Source organism: Mastomys coucha, unplaced genomic scaffold (genome assembly GCF_008632895.1).
Source record: "Mastomys coucha isolate ucsf_1 unplaced genomic scaffold, UCSF_Mcou_1 pScaffold23, whole genome shotgun sequence".
NCBI lineage: Eukaryota > Metazoa > Chordata > Mammalia > Rodentia > Muridae > Mastomys > Mastomys coucha.
Genome location: NW_022196906.1, coordinates 105,048,017 through 105,063,434, shown reverse-complemented (window position 1 = coordinate 105,063,434; position 15,418 = coordinate 105,048,017). Strand labels below are relative to the sequence as shown.

The 15,418-nt window shown below is 43.3% G+C and overlaps 2 protein-coding genes across 20 annotated transcripts in view; one reads left to right on the top strand and one right to left on the bottom strand.

Moving 5' to 3' along the window:
* The window catches only part of Lrrfip2 (LRR binding FLII interacting protein 2), a 103,722-nt gene extending 93,466 nt beyond the window's left edge, over nt 1-10,256 (bottom strand). For 3 of the 19 annotated variants that reach the window (XM_031344268.1, XM_031344278.1, XM_031344264.1), the window contains exons 1-2: nt 9,985-10,187; nt 8,629-8,700 (exon numbers count right to left, since the gene is read on the bottom strand). The gene's annotated coding sequence lies outside the window, so the exon portion shown is untranslated. Of the gene's footprint in view, nt 1-8,628; nt 8,701-9,984 lie in introns of all 19 variants that reach the window. The other 16 variants (XM_031344265.1, XM_031344274.1, XM_031344281.1 and 13 more) reach the window with 14 other exon arrangements.
* The window catches only part of LOC116073712 (translation initiation factor IF-2-like), a 15,326-nt gene extending 2,634 nt beyond the window's left edge, over nt 1-12,692 (top strand). Inside the window, exons 2-3 of the mRNA XM_031345738.1 lie at nt 9,949-10,516; nt 12,165-12,692. Of these exons, the coding sequence (XP_031201598.1) occupies nt 9,949-10,479 (531 nt within the window). The 3' untranslated portion in view covers nt 10,480-10,516; nt 12,165-12,692. The remainder of the gene's footprint in view (nt 1-9,948; nt 10,517-12,164) is intronic.
* Nucleotides 12,693-15,418: the final 2,726 nt, after the last annotated feature.

Here is a 15,418-nt window from a genome sequence, read left to right as displayed (position 1 = left end):
GAGAGGGAAGGAGAGAGGGAAGGAGAAGGAGAGAGGGAAGGAGAGAGGGAAGGAGAGAGGGAAGGAGAGAGGGAAGGAGAGGGAGAGAGGAAGAGAGAGAAAGAAGGAGAAGGAGAGAGAGGAGGAGAGAGGGAAGGAGAGGGAGAGAGGAAGAGAGAGAAAGAAGGAGAAGGAGAGAGAGGAGGAGGGAGGAAGAGAGAGAAGGAGAGAGAGGAGGGGGGAGGAAGAGAGGGAAGGAGGGAGGAGAGAGGGAAGGAGAGGGAGAGAGGAAGAGAGAGAAAGAAGGAGAAAGAAAGAGAGGAGGAGGGAGGAAGAGAGGGAAGGAGGGAGGAGAGAGGGAAGGAGAGAGGGAAGGAGAAGGAGAGAGGGAAGGAGGAGAGAGGGAAGGAGAGAGGGAAGGAGGAGAGAGGGAAGGAGGAGAGAGGGAAGGAGAAGGAGAGAGGGAAGGAGGAGAGAGGGAAGGAGAAGGAGAGAGGAAGAGAGAGAAAGAAGGAGAAGGAGAGAGAGGAGGAGGGAGGAAGAGAGGGAAAGAGGGAGAAGGAGAGGGGAAGGAGAGAGAGGTAAAGGAGGAGGGAAGGAGAGGGAGGGAGGGACGGAGGGAGAGCGATATTTGTTTCTATATACCAACAATCCAAAAGGAAAATTCAAAAAGCAATTCCATTGACTATAGCATTAAAAATAATAAAATAGCTGGGCTGGCGAGATGGCTCAGCGGGTGAGAGCACTGACTGTTCTTCCAAAGATCCTGAGTTCGGATCCCAGCAACTACATGGTGGCTCACAACCACCCATAATGAGATCTGATGCCTTCTTCTGGTGCGTCTGAAGCGGGGCTGGCAGAGGTCCTGAGTTCAATTCCCAGTAGACACATACATGATAGCTCACAGCCATCTGTATAGCTACAGTGTACTCACACATAAAATAAAATAAAAAATAAAAATAATAAAATATTTAGGAATAAACTTTAACCAAGGAAGCCAAAGATATACATTGCAAATACCATACACGAAATTAGGAAAACATAAGTTAATTGAAAGACACCATTCATGTTCACAAATCGAAAGACAGCAGTATTAAAACTGCAAAACTGGTCAAAACAATCCACAAATTCAGTGTAACCCTAACAAAAGCCCAGCGTGCTGTTCATTTTAACTGACAGCTTGACACACTGGGGAAGACAGCCTTAACTAAGAAACTGGCTAGCTCAGGTTGGCCTGTGGTGTGTCTGTGAGGAGATTATCCGACTCAGCCCGCTGCCTGGGTGGGCCCTGAATGCTACTGGAGTAAAGCAGGCTAATGAACCAAGCAGCTCAGCAGCACGGACAAACTCATTTCCCTACTCTGAACCATAGGTACAATGTGGGCTGTGAGTCCCTGCCCTGACTTCCCCACAGGCATGGACTGTGGTCTCAGATTTTAGGCCAAATAAACCCTTTCCTCAATCCTTCTTGATCTAAAACTTTACTACAAAGCTACAGTAATTGAAATGGTATGCTGCAAGCATAAAGCAGACCCACTGATCAGTTACATGGCCCATATATAAATTCCCACGTGCGTGGTCAAATGATTGTCAACAGAGGTGCCAAAACCATCCAAAAGAGAATGGATTGTCTTTCCAATAAATAGTGGGACTGGCAAATCATAACTGGATAAAGTTAGACCCTTTAGATTACACAATATACAAAAATTAACTCATGGGCTTGAGATAGCTTGGGTGTGAAAGGCTAGGCTTGTCACAAAACATCAAGATTTAACACATGATGCCTCAAAATCAAAGTATATGAACTATAAATCTTTTCAAAGAAAACACACAGGAAAATCTTCATGATGAGACTTGACAAACATTTCTTGTCAAATTTGACAAAATTAAAGGCAATAAAAAAATAGGCAAACTAGATTTCACCAAATTTAAATTTTGTGCATCAAAGCCCACTATAAACAGTAAAGAGGCAATCTAATGAAGAAAACACTTGTAAATAGGGTTGATATCTAGGATATATAAAAAACTAAAACTCAGTACAAAAACAAATTAAGGGCCAGTAAGATGGCTCAGCAGATGATAAAGTGTCTGCCAGCCTGATGCTGACCCGAATTGGATTCCCTCAAACCCATGTAAACACGGGAGGAAACAACCTCCACAAAGCTGTTCTCTAACCTCCACATAAACGCTGTGGGCATATGTACACACACCTAGATACAGAACCTCACACTGTGCACATGTGTGTGTGCATGTGCATGGAGTAATTTAATTCATGCATGAAGCTAGAGATACAGTTAGCAGTGAAGAGTACTGGCTGTTCTTCCAGAGAACAGAAGTGTGATTCTCAGCACCCACATGAAGCTAACAACAATCACCTTTAACTCAGCTGCAAGGGTATCTGAGGTCACGTGGCCTCCCTCCAAGGAGTACTGCATGGACATGGTACACACACATACATGAGGCAAAACACCCATACACGTAAAATAAAATCATTTTTAATTAAGAAATGGGCCAGAGAGCCCATGTCCTTGGTGGCGCACGCCTTTAGTCCCAGCACTTGGAAGGCAGAGGCAGGTGGATTTCTGAGTTCGAGGCCAGCTTGGTCTACAGAGTGAGTTCCAGGACAGCCAAGGCTACACAGAGAAACCCTGTCTCGGAAAAAAAAAAAAAAAGAAGAAGAAATGGGCCAGGTAGATGGCACACATCTTTAATCTCAGCACTAGAGAGGCAAAGATAAGGCCAGTATGTTCTACAAAGACGGAAGTGGCTAATAAATGCACAAAAAGATACTTAATATCATAGTAATTAGGAAAATACAAATCAAAACCACAATGAGATATTCTTCACAAACTCATTAAGATGGCTTTCGTGAGAAAAAAAAATTTAAAGAAAAAGGGAAAATAACAAGGGTTAGTAGGCAAAATGTGCATTCACTCCTGAGAGAAACTGAAATGGTGCAGCCACTGTGGATAACAGAATGTGCGTTCACTCCTGTGAAAACTGAAGCGGTACAGCCACTATGGATAACAGCATGGTGATTCTCAAATATTCAGACATAAAATCAACAGGATTCAGCACTTCCCTTCCTGGTTCTGTACACAAAATAAGGAACTGGGACTTGAACGCATAGTCATACATCCATGTCCTTGGCAGCATTATTCACAATAACCAAATGGTAGGAGATCTAAATGGTGATCAACAGAAGTCAAACATACATGCTACAACACGAGTAGCTTTGATAGCTTTATGCTACATAAAATGAGCCAAACACAGAGGGCCGATAATTCCACAAATATGTGCGGTACCTAGAGTAGAGTACTTAAATCATGGAGGCAGACTAGTGAAGCGGCTGCCAGGGGCTAAAGGAAGTGAGCAGTGACAGTCTGATGGGCAGCTTCAGTTTAGGATGATGAGAACCTCCTGGAAACGAATGCTTAGGCGGCTGCACCACATTCTGAATGCACTGTAATGCCATAGAATTGTCAATTACACACGGTTTAAGGGGTTAGGGCGGAGATCAGTGGAAGAAGGTTTATGCAGCATGTGCAAGGCCCTGGACCCAGTCCCCAGCACTCAAAAATGGGATAGAGGAGACTTATATTGCATATATCTCCCACAATGAAAAGAATGGAAAGAATAGAAACTGTCAATATGGCAATGCTATTTAAGTTTTACCACAATCAAAAAATAAAACTAGGTGGATTACAAGGGATGAATTTGGCAAGACAAGGAGACAATGACCTCATTTCCTTAATTGTCCACAGCATTATCCGTAACATGGGGTGGGGGGGAGGAGTTTATTTGAAACTGAAATATTTATCTTTAATCCTATAACTACTGAATCACTTGGCTGGAGTATTTAATTTTTTTTTAAAAAGTAACAACATGTGTTTGCTAAATTTATTCAATTTTTATTAAACATAGTTAAAATGTTTAGCAGGAAAATAAGTATCTTAAAATCTTATTGTTTGTAGATGGTATACTTAAATTCCTAGCTGTTAAAATGTTTCTATGTGAAAGTGGGGAATACAGAAAGAATAACTAACTGCCTAAAGAAAACAGCCTAAAAATTCAATGTTTTCAGAAGCACTAAATACATCCATTACATCAAACTAGTTTAAAATGTGATGCTATGAAGAAACCCTAAGATATATACAAGGTCCCAAATGAGAACAACAGAAACATGAGTTTGTGGTCCTGACACTGTGTTGTAGAGGCACAGAGCAGCTCACTTCTCAGGAAATAAAACACATTGATAGATATGCACTAAAAGGTTTCTCCTAATTCTTGACCATTCTCAGTCCATGCCAAGTTCTCTCTCTTTTTCTTTTTGTCTGTTTTTTTTTTTGTTTTATTGTTCTAGGGAAGACAGCCTGAGACTAGGAAAAGATAATAGGAATAAGCCAAAGAACAGAAGAAGAGATTTCTTACATTGAATCCTAAAGACATCACCATCAAATGCAATGACCCCAGAAGTGAATACCCTGAATAACCTAATGGAGTAACAATGACAGCAACCATCCCCAGGTTCACAGCTACAAGCTGCATCCTCAGAAACCCCCTTGACAGTGCACCAGCTCAGCAGGGAATCAGGACATGAACCTTGGTCAGAGGTGTAACAGTAAGTTGTTCAACAGCTATTAGTCAAAGAAGTGAGATCACCTAGGGAACTTTAAACCTAATGCTCACTAAACATAGAGAACACCAACGCACTCAACATCAGTGCACTCTACAGCACAAAGAAACAACTATGTAGTCTGCTAAAAAGCAAGTCTAAAGGTACAACCTCAAGGCCAGAAGGCTCACTTGCTTGCCCTAAGCTTCACAACCAGAATTTGATCCCCTGGAGCCAGACAGTGGGGGACCCAAGTGTTTCAAATTATTCTCTAACTTACATACCGACACCCACATGCATGCAAAATAAGATAAAGAAAATTAAATTAAATATGTGATTCCACAACTCTTTCATGGGAGAAATACGGTAAGATGATAATTTAGCTGTATGAACTCCAAACACTCCTGTAAAACAGTCGTTATTCCAAGATCCCAGTGGAACGTGTGAAAGACTCTGAGTTAGACAATTTCAACTTGGGATGTGTCCTCCCTATCTGTATCCATAACAATGTGTGTGTGTGTGTGTGTGTGTGTGTGTGTGTGTGTGTCACACATACACACAGTCAATCATTGTAACTGATTCTTATCAAATGCTCCCAGAACCAGAATATAAAACATTAAGCTGGGACAATCCTATGTTCTTCCTCATACACATTATCCTAAAAAATTCCTCTTTTGTTCTCTGCAATCAAACTCTTTCCAAGAAGAAATAAATAACAGAAAACAAAAACCTGGATGCTAAAGCAGAAAACACTTAGGTGCTAGGATACGTAATACACGTGCTCAGCAGATTTTTCAGCCCCAAAATTCAGCATCAATCTTCTGAAGGCTTCCCTTCAGAACTCCCTCTTCTGCAGTTGCCACTTTCCCTAAACCACAGGCCTTCCTGACTTGCAGCAGGGCCAGGCTAGATTACGGTTATGCGGTAGATCCATCAGGCAAGTTTTGACAGGGCCTCAAAATAGACCCTGGACAGCATCCAGGAAAACTGCCACTCATGAGATCCAGCTTCACCACACTTGAGTTTCTCTGTCTTATTCTCTTTGTCTCATTCCAGAAGGACGAAGGCTCCTGAACCTCCCCCCTGGCGATGAGTCACCTACAGAACTTCAAATTAAATTCTGAACCTCCCCTACTCTGCTTACCCACTCTTTGCAGAATGAAGTCTAAACCCTGCTCTGACAAAGGAATCTACCAACAGTGCTCTGGATTGCAAAAGAATTTCTGGCTCTCGGGTTCTATCATTCACTCTACTTAAAGTAGGATATGGAAGATAAAGAAGAAACTCTGGGTTATTTCTTTCTCTAATGACTAATATCAGTTAACTTTAGCAGGGCCAAAGTAAAAGCTATATAAAAGTTGCTTTTTATTATTTGTGTTGGTGGTAGTGGTTTTGTTTGGTGTTTTTTGTTGTTGTTGTTGTTCTTTTCCTTTCCTTTCCTTTCCTTTCCTTTCCTTTCCTTTCCTTTCCTTTCCTTTCCTTTCCTTTCCTTTCCTTTCCTTTCCTTTCCTTCTTTCCTTTCCTTTCCTTTCCTTTCCTTTCCTTTCCTTTCCTTTTTGTATGTAGCCCTAGAAGTATGTAGGCCTAGAAGTAACCCTAGCAAGCTGGCCCTGAATTCACAGAGATCTGCCTCTGCCTCCCAAGTGCTGGATTAAAGGTGTGTACACCACACCCAGCTATTTAAGTTTTTAATTAACAGAAAATATAAACTCTGAAACAAACCTACAAGATACAGCCATTTTACCAAATGTAAGTGGTTTATGGCTGTCAACACCAGTCTTTAACTCCAGTATTTTGATATTTACCAACTTAATCATCTAACACTCCAAAATATCTGGAATTAACTTATAAACCACGCTTGCAATGTTATTTGAGACAGGGCCGTACCACAGTAGCCTCACAGCCTGTCTCCTGCCTTAACCTCCCAAGTGCTGACACCAGGCAGGTGGCATAGAGCCTAGTTCACAATACCTTTTAAAAGGAAGAGATGGCTAAAGAACATAAAACTTTTCATTCTTCCTCCTCCTGCGCATGAGAAAACATTATCTTCTATTATAAAATAAAATCTAATATAGAACAAATTTTTCACTTGGTTCATAACCTAAGCACCAACTTCACAGTCACACATTCAAAACTGCACTCCAAATTCATACATGGTCAAATGCGTGCACTTCACAGACAGATTCATACACAGACAAATGCATGCTGAAAAGGTTTCTTATATCGCTGTATACAAAAGACTAATAATGGCCTAATGTTTACTAACACGGAATTAGTAAAACTTTGGAAAATGAATGAATCTTTAAAATGAGACTAGAGTGGATGCTAATACAGAAACATATCTCAGATACATCACGAGTGAAAGACACTTGGAAACACATGGGACTGTATATGTACCTGAAATCAGGGAGGAGGAAAATACATGCAAAACCATTAGCTATGGTAGCTTGGACTGGGGATAGGGTTATGGAAGGTAAGAAGTTTGGGCAGAAAGGAAAGGTTTTTTTCCTCATATGACCGTTTCTTTTCCATGTTTTATCAATCTTTGAAAGGTTCACAAATACCACTGAGCCCACATCATCAGCTCTCTTTCTATGGATGTCATTTCTTCCCTCTCTCCAAGTGTCTATTTACCTATTTCTTTCCTGATCCCTAGACTAAAAGATGACCATACACAGGTATGGAGCCTCAGTGACCGTCCAAGAAATAGCACTCTCACGTGATAAACCCAGCTTTACAATTTATAATTTTAGCCTAATGTTTAATTTCTTTAAGTGTAGACTAATTCACCACTGATCAGGAAGTTTGAAAGGTTCAAGTGCAATGTCAAGCATTCCCAAGATAGTCTTGCATTCTATTAGCTTTAAGGAGAGAGAATGGGAAAAGGGATAAAGATATTTTACTCACAAGGTAAACTCTGCTCAATTCCTTCCCTTCTAAAGTTTTAAGAGCTGGCCTTTGAATAGTGGTCAGAGTCTAGTCTTTCTTTGCAAACATAATGGATAAGGTGGTATGTTTTCCTGGGTACGGGAATCACTTCCACCACTCAGACTCTCCAGAGAGAGAGTCTACCTAAAAGAAAAAAGCTACCAATGGAATCGTTTAGTAGCTGCAACAGACAGCACTCCTTGGATAAGGACAGAAGAATTTTATTTCCTTTTAGCTAATCCTCACCAAAGCTCCCACCATATCATAAGGACAATCACCCCAACCCACCATCACGTCACCAAATCTGTCCCTGTTCATACAAGGAGCAGGGAAAGCAATTCACAAAGATCTTTGCAAGAAACCACTCACCTTTCTGTCCTAAGTTAATGGGAAAAAAAATTGTTGTGTTGCAAAAGAGAGACACCTTGCCAAATGTACTTTCTATCTCTTTTCCCTTCACTATGGAGATGCTTACACCCCTGACACACTTATGCATCAAGACTCTCTCCAATGAAGATTGTTCACAAGGGATTTTCCAAAAGGGAATCTCTGTTAACAAGGAACAGAATCATCATCCTATCTGCTGGACAGAAATAAAAAGCAACATTAGAGAACACTCTGAATTTAAGTATCAATATCCAAAGGGAGAAAGATGCCAAAAATGTTATCAAGGAATCAAAGGGGTGTCTGTCTTATGCAACACCAATACACTTGGTATTACTTTCCAATTAGTCAATGGGACTTCTAACTGTCGATCAAGGTAAGGAAAAAAGAAAAAAAAAAAAAAAAAAAAAAAAAAAAAAAAAAAAAAAAAAAAGCAGAAAGTAAGGTTGTCCCTATAAAGAGCTGTGGGATTCAGAGTTTTTTGGCATCTCATTTTGAAAGACTGAAATGATCAAATGACACTGCAGCAATAAAAAGTTACTTCAAGTTTGAAATTAGTCAATTCTAAAAATAAACCAAAACTTCAACACAATTCCTTCCAGAACAGAAGTTAGTATATAGTCTCATTCAGTATCTTTAAGGACAGGATGGCAAAGTGCTGCAGCTTCCCACTCAAAGAGCTATTTTGTAATAGTACAGACTTCCACTGTACTATTTCGTACCTTAGTGATGGCAGCTCTCCTTCCCAATGACATTTATTTGGCTTCTAAATCCCTTCATTTGTCTTCCCACATCTGGTAAAAAAAAGGGGGGGGGGTGGATTTAAAATCACAGCAGTCCATTTAGTAACTAACAAAGGATTACAAAACAAAATATCATGCAAATTTTAACGTTTTATTTCCATGCCACAGTGCCTGACAATAACCACCCAGCAACAAACACAACCAAACATTATACATCTCTTGCTATAAAAAAAAAAAGAGTCCAATTATCTAATTAAACGGGCAGAAAGGGACTCAGCTTTCCACTATTTCAATGTGAAGATCCAGATCAACGAGTCACAGAGTGTGACCTAACTTCCTACATGAATCACACTTTCCGAAATTCTTACTCGGCATGCATCTATTAAATACGAGGTCATCGCCTCTCTGTAGCTGCTGAACAGAGCATGATGTTGGTTAATCAGAGCTAACTCCGCAAGGCATTGAAGCTACGGTAAACTTGGCCAACTAACTCTTCCTGCGACTATGCATTCTTCAGTAATTGCAGCTTTTCACACCTACTGGGGAGGGAATGTCCAACACTGATTAAGCATGTATCTGTCCATACCCTGACTGCACCTCTTCTCACTGTGATAAACACAACACGAATAGCAGTCACTGTTATCCTTACATAGTTTTCAATCAACCTACTGTATAAAAACTGTGGCAAAAAAAAAAAAATGCTGAGTCACTAAATGGGAAAATCAAAAGGGGCTACAAATACTGAAAGTTTGGGGTACCTTTAGCCATGTTTCAGCGTTACATTTGTATGTCTCGAGGTTGGGAGGGGGGGAGGGAAACACATAAAGCAAACGCTTGAACTTTTTTTCCTCTGGGTTCTCTTATGTCTCCTGCTTCCTGCTGGATATCCACAGCAAAGGGAAACCAGGCCTGACTGGAGCTATGAAACTCCACAATTACCGGGTGTAAATAACGCCCGGTATTAGTTAAGCATTAACCCTGACCGTCTTGCCCTGAGCTTGTTAAGCCCGCGCGCTTCAGTTCAGATCAAGAAGGAAGCAGGAGAGGAGGGGGAATCTCACTTAAAAAGCTACTCCGTCCACCGGCCTGACACCGTTCCCGGGGCGGCTCCTCCCGGTACAGACTGAGCAAAGAGTCGGAGGGAGTGTGGCGCCGGAAGCAACGGGAGCTGGAGCACCCAGCTGTCCCAAGTGATGCCCGGTTCAAGGGGCGTAACCCCTCCTTCCCCCCGCGGGGGGCGGGAGGAGCGGGAGCAGGGGACCCGCCAGGCGACCCCAGCCCGGAGCCGCCTCCGGCCAGCGCCTTGAGACAGCCGGGCCCGCCGCCTGCCCTTACCTGCGTGTGGCGCGGGATGAGGCTGCGGCGCCGCCCGGAAGGGCCGGAGCGGCCGCCCGGGAGCGGGTAGAGCAGAGCGGCGGCCACGCTCTGTCCCCGCACCGTCCACCCCGAGGGCCGCCGGGAGGCCAAAGGACGGCTCCTCGCGCCGCGGCCGGTCGCGGAGTCACACTCGGAGCGCCCTTCGCGCCGCGGCCGACGCGGCGAACGCGACCCGGGATGAGCCGCAGCCCGAGCGGCGGCTGCAGCTGCGGCGGTGGCGGGGCAGAGGGGCGGGGCCACCGGCCGGCGACCCGCTCACCCGGAAGTAGTTGTGGCGGGCGGCGGGGTAGCGGAGGCGCGCGGCCGGGAGGCTGCTGGCTGGACCGCGGAGCGCAGGGCTCGCAGCAGAGGATGGAGCGGGTTGACAGGCAGGGCGACGCGCTCGACGCGCACCGGCTCAAGCCAGGCCTGGTCCCGAGCGTTGGTTTCCGAGCGTTTCGTAGCCGTACTTAGCCCGGTGGCCTCTAAGCGGTCGGGTGGGAGGTTTTGGGTAAGTGTGAGGCACCTGGCGCGCCGTCTGTGGGAAAGGAGGTGGAGGGTGGGTGTGGCTGAATGAAATGAAAATACCTGTTTTTAAAGAAATTTCCAGCTGGGACTGTTGCGCGGTTAATGGGGTGCTTACTCCGCATACCTGCAACCTTGGGTGCCATTCCCAGCATAAAACCAGGTATGATGCTGTACACCTGTTATCCCAGGTACCCTGGAACCTGCGGCAGAGCGAAGGAGTTTGAATTATCACAATGAGACCTGTACGCACCTCCCCACCATACACAGATCCAAATCGTAGGCATGTTCTTCAATCCCAAAGTATCTGTGGAAGCCCCTTACGTTCAAAGTTCAAGGCACCGGAAGCCCTCCCTGATCCTGCTCTCGGGGAAACTTGCCTTCTAATTGCGTAGATAAATTTGATCAGATAAACAAGGTAATGACAGGTTGTTGTGAACTCAGCGGCAAGCAATGATGAGAACGTTTTTGAGGGTAAGGTCTCTGGCTGGAGAAGATGGTGAGAGAAGACCTCTGGCAGGAAGTGGTAGCCTAGCAGGTATCTGGGGGAAAGGGCACAAAATGGTCTTGGACTCGACCTCCCATCTGCAAAAACTGCAGCTTTCCGAAACCCACAGATTGAAGTTTGGATTTTGTCTGATGGCTTCTAGAAGGACTTTCGGAGCTGCCCACACCCACTGAGATATCAAAGGCTTGATCAGCCTTTCTTGTTCACGGGGCTGCCTCGACAGGATCAATCCTGGAGGTTCAGCACTCAGGGCAGTGTGCTGAGAGAAGCTGTGTCCGTCTGTCTGTCTGTCCGTCCACACTTGGCACGCAGACAGCAACTTTGGGTGGTGTTTCCCTGGAGCCATGCTCCTTGGTTTTTTAAAGACGTTATTAAATCTCACATAGACCTGGAATTTACCAGATCCGCAGAGCTAGCAGCCGCTCCAGTGTTGGGGTTACAGGCAAGCGCCACCACGCCTAGCTCTTCTTCACTGTAAAAATAGGCGTTACAGCATTGTTGTGAAGCAGCTTTAGAAGTTCGCTGTTACCTCTCCTACATATTTTGCCACCTATTTGGCAACAGAAAACAAAAAACGACTCCTCTTGTTGAAAGAGTCTGTAATAAACGATTGGAACGTTGTGAAGAATGTTGTAGACTGACACTCTGTCACTGTAAGGAGTCCCGGACTCAGTCTGTAACCCTGAATTACGTCGTAGGCACTCATTCTCGGCACATTAAGTATTTCTTTCTGCCAAAAATATCTGTTCCCAGATCTTTGTGGAATATTCTGACATGTGAATGCCCCAGATCTGTGTGGGCTGGCTGCTCTGCAGATATATTAATAGATGACGGAAATTTTTGCAAATGTTTATACTGTTTTGGAGAGTGAGATGGCTTGATCCATACATATTTATTCTTTCCACAGAAAATCTTTTATAGTTTTCTTTGATAATGCCAAGAAGTAAAATGTTCCCTTTTTAATAACAAATATTCATTGCTGTTTTTACTTGCCTGCATCAGATATTGTACTTTTTATCTCAACTATTATATTTGGTGAAAGTGGATATATTTTTAATATGAATGTCTCTGATATTAATGACAATAATGTGTTTTTCATGTTTCTTTTGTCTTTTCATATTTTTAGATGGAGCTATCTTGGCAAAAGCTGGACAGTGTCCCTTTATTTGAAATACATATCTGGAAACATCATTAGTCCAAACATTAAAAATAAGCTACTAGGAGTTGTGTGAGCAAGCCAGTCAAAATTTCAACATGACTGGCAAAGGGGCTTCTGAGGCTCCAGCCATAACTCGGGAGCTGTGGACAGTTGACAACTGCTGAAGAAATGAAAGTCACTTTTCTTTGTAGATGTGGTGGAACCCCAGTGGGTGGCCTCACACCCCTGTGCGTATGGCCAACAACAACGAGACTCAGGGCCTGGAAAGATGGGTCAGTGGTTAGGAACACATACCGCTCTTTCCAAAGACCCAAGTTTGATTCCCAGCACCCACACTGAGTGGCTAGCAACTCTCCGTAACTACAGCCCCAGAGAAATCTTCCACTTCTGACCTCGTTGGGTACCTGTACTCACTGGTACACAATTCACACAGAGACACACACATATATACATAACTAAAAATAATAAAAATAAAGTCTAAAAATAATAATTGGTCAAGACTATCAATAATCATTTAAAAAGAGGACATGAAGTTGAGAGAAAAATGGATTTGAAGGTCTCCAGGGGAAGGTAGAGGGAGGTAGTGGGTGGGGGGTAGATAAGATCACAATATTTGTATGAAATTTTCAAATAATAAAAAGATTTTTTTTTAATGAGCTGCTTGGACTAGGGAGATGGTTCGAAAACGAAAGCACTTGCTGTGGCATGAAGACCAGAGTTTGAATGCCCAGAATCCACATAAGTGCTAGGCAAGTGCAGAGTTCATTTGTAATCCTAAAGTTAGAAAGCAGAGACAGGATCCCCAGAGCAAGCTGGCCAACCAGACAAATCATATCCATGAGCTTCGAGTTCATTTGAGAAACACTGCCTCAGTGAGTACAGTGGTGAGCGCCCACACATACATGAATACAGATAAATATTACTCACACAAGAAAAAACATAGGCTGCCACATTGTAAGTCCAAGGCTTGTTTCATTTGGGGGGGGGGGGGGCAGGGGTAAATGACTTACCCAATGTTCCTCACTGGAATCATCTTACCTACCCATAGGGCATCTTTAAATCTAGATTTTGGGTTTTTGTTTCCTATCAAAAAGGTACCACTTCACACTTATTGATTTCTGTTATATTTGATGGGCTCTTTTCCTTTCTTAATTAAGCAGATGTCAATAAGAAGTTTGCCATGGTTCTAATGTCCACGTTTCTTCCTTCAGAATTCTGCCAGTGCCAGTTGTGGTTGTATTAGTTACTTATATATCTATAACTGAGATCAACACCATGACCCTGGCTGCACATGAAGGGAAGGGTTTGTTTGGGCTTATGGTTCCAGAGCCACAAGATCCCATCCTCATCACTGGGAAGTGCCAGGCATAGCAGCTGGGGCAGCAAGCTCACATCTTTATCCACAAGCGTGAAGCAGAACAACCTACAAATGGCATTAGTCTTTAAACTCTCAAAGGCCAGCCCAGGGTTCCTCTGACAAAACTGTACCTTCTAAACATACCTAAACATCACCGCCAGATGGTGACCATATATTCAAACACCAGCCTATGTGGAGCATTCTCCCTCAGACCACCACACCAGCTCACTCCCATGACCTATCACTTGGAGAGCTTGGGCAAGATTGCTGAAAGTTAGGCCAGCCTGGACTAAAAAGGAGTGGGTCTGCAAATAATGTTACCAGACAACAAAGTTGGAAACTACTCATTTGTAAGATTTTTTTACTTCTGCTTATACTGTTTCATGTCCTTCTCCCCCATAAATCCGTCTATAAGCCTGTGCGTGTATCTTAATACATCTGACCACAAATATTTTTTAGAGGTTAGTGTTGAATTAAAAGGAAAGAGAATCTTCATTTAGCTGAAGTTAAAAGTAAATGCTGCTTGGTTAGCTTTTGTCAACTTGGTGCAAACTGCCTTATTTACTTTTCTACTGCTGTGACAAAGGCCCAGGACCAAACCAACTTCTGAAAGAAAGCATCTAATGGGATTTACAGTTTCTGAGGGTGAGTCCATGGCCTGAAACAGCTGAGAGCTCACATCGGATCCACAAACAGGAGGCAGATGGCTAACTGGAAATAACATGGGCCTTTGAAACCTCAAAGCCAGCCCACAGTTAACACATCTTCCCCAACAGGCGCACACCTCCTGATGCCTCCCAGACACTTCCACCAGCAGCAGCAGTCCAAGCATTCAAATATATATAGACTTGGGGGCCATTCTTATTCAAATCACCACATAAACTCAGACATATCTGAGAATTGGAAATATTAAGAAAATACCTCTATCAGAATTTCTATAGGCAGGTCTGTGGAGCATTCTCTTGATGAATGATTTGGGTAGGAGAGTCAGCTCACTGTGGATGGTGCCACTCCTGGGCAAGGTAGTCCTAGGTTCTATAAGAAAGCAGGCTGAGCAAGTCATAAGAAACAAGCAAGTCAGCAACACCCTCATGGCTTCTGCTTCCAGGTTCCTGCCTCCAGGTTCCTGCCTTGAGTTCCTGCCTGGACATAACTCAGCGATGGAGTGTGACCTACAAGTGTAAGATGAAATAAACTTTTTCCTTCCCAAGATGCTTTTTGTTGTAGTCTTTATTACAGCAACAGACACAAAACTAGGACAAACCCTAACTATCAAAATGAAAATGCCATAACCTTTTGAGGAAGAATCACACTCAAGTAATTATAGATTCTTCTAGAAGGGGCAGCTCACCCTTCAGTCCTAAGAGTAAACAAGGAAGTGTAAAGTACTTTCTTTAGTCTCAAAAGTGAGGAAAGGTTGATAAGGAGCTGTTTCACTATCAATTTCATGTGAACGCCTAACTGTAGAAGAAGCAGCCCTTTCTGCACTTCTACTTATAAACGAGCAATAAAACTTCATGTCATGACTTATCTGTCAGACTTTAACCCATCATATACCAAGCACACAGGCAATAGAAACATGGCCATAAAATAGGATCTCTGCCCTAAGGAGGCTAAAATACCACCATTTCTGTTTAATCCGCATTTAGATGTATCTTTACGCATGTTTTACTTACCTGTATGTATGTACACCTCATGTATTCTTGGTTCCCTCAGAGATCAGATTTCCTGAAACTGGAGTTTTCATGGATGGTTGTGAGCTACCTACCCTGTGGGTGGCCCTAGTTCCAGCCCCTAAATAAACTTTGAAATGACTGTGGTGCTCTTACTACGTTCCAGACACTTCCTGATGGAGTGGCTATTC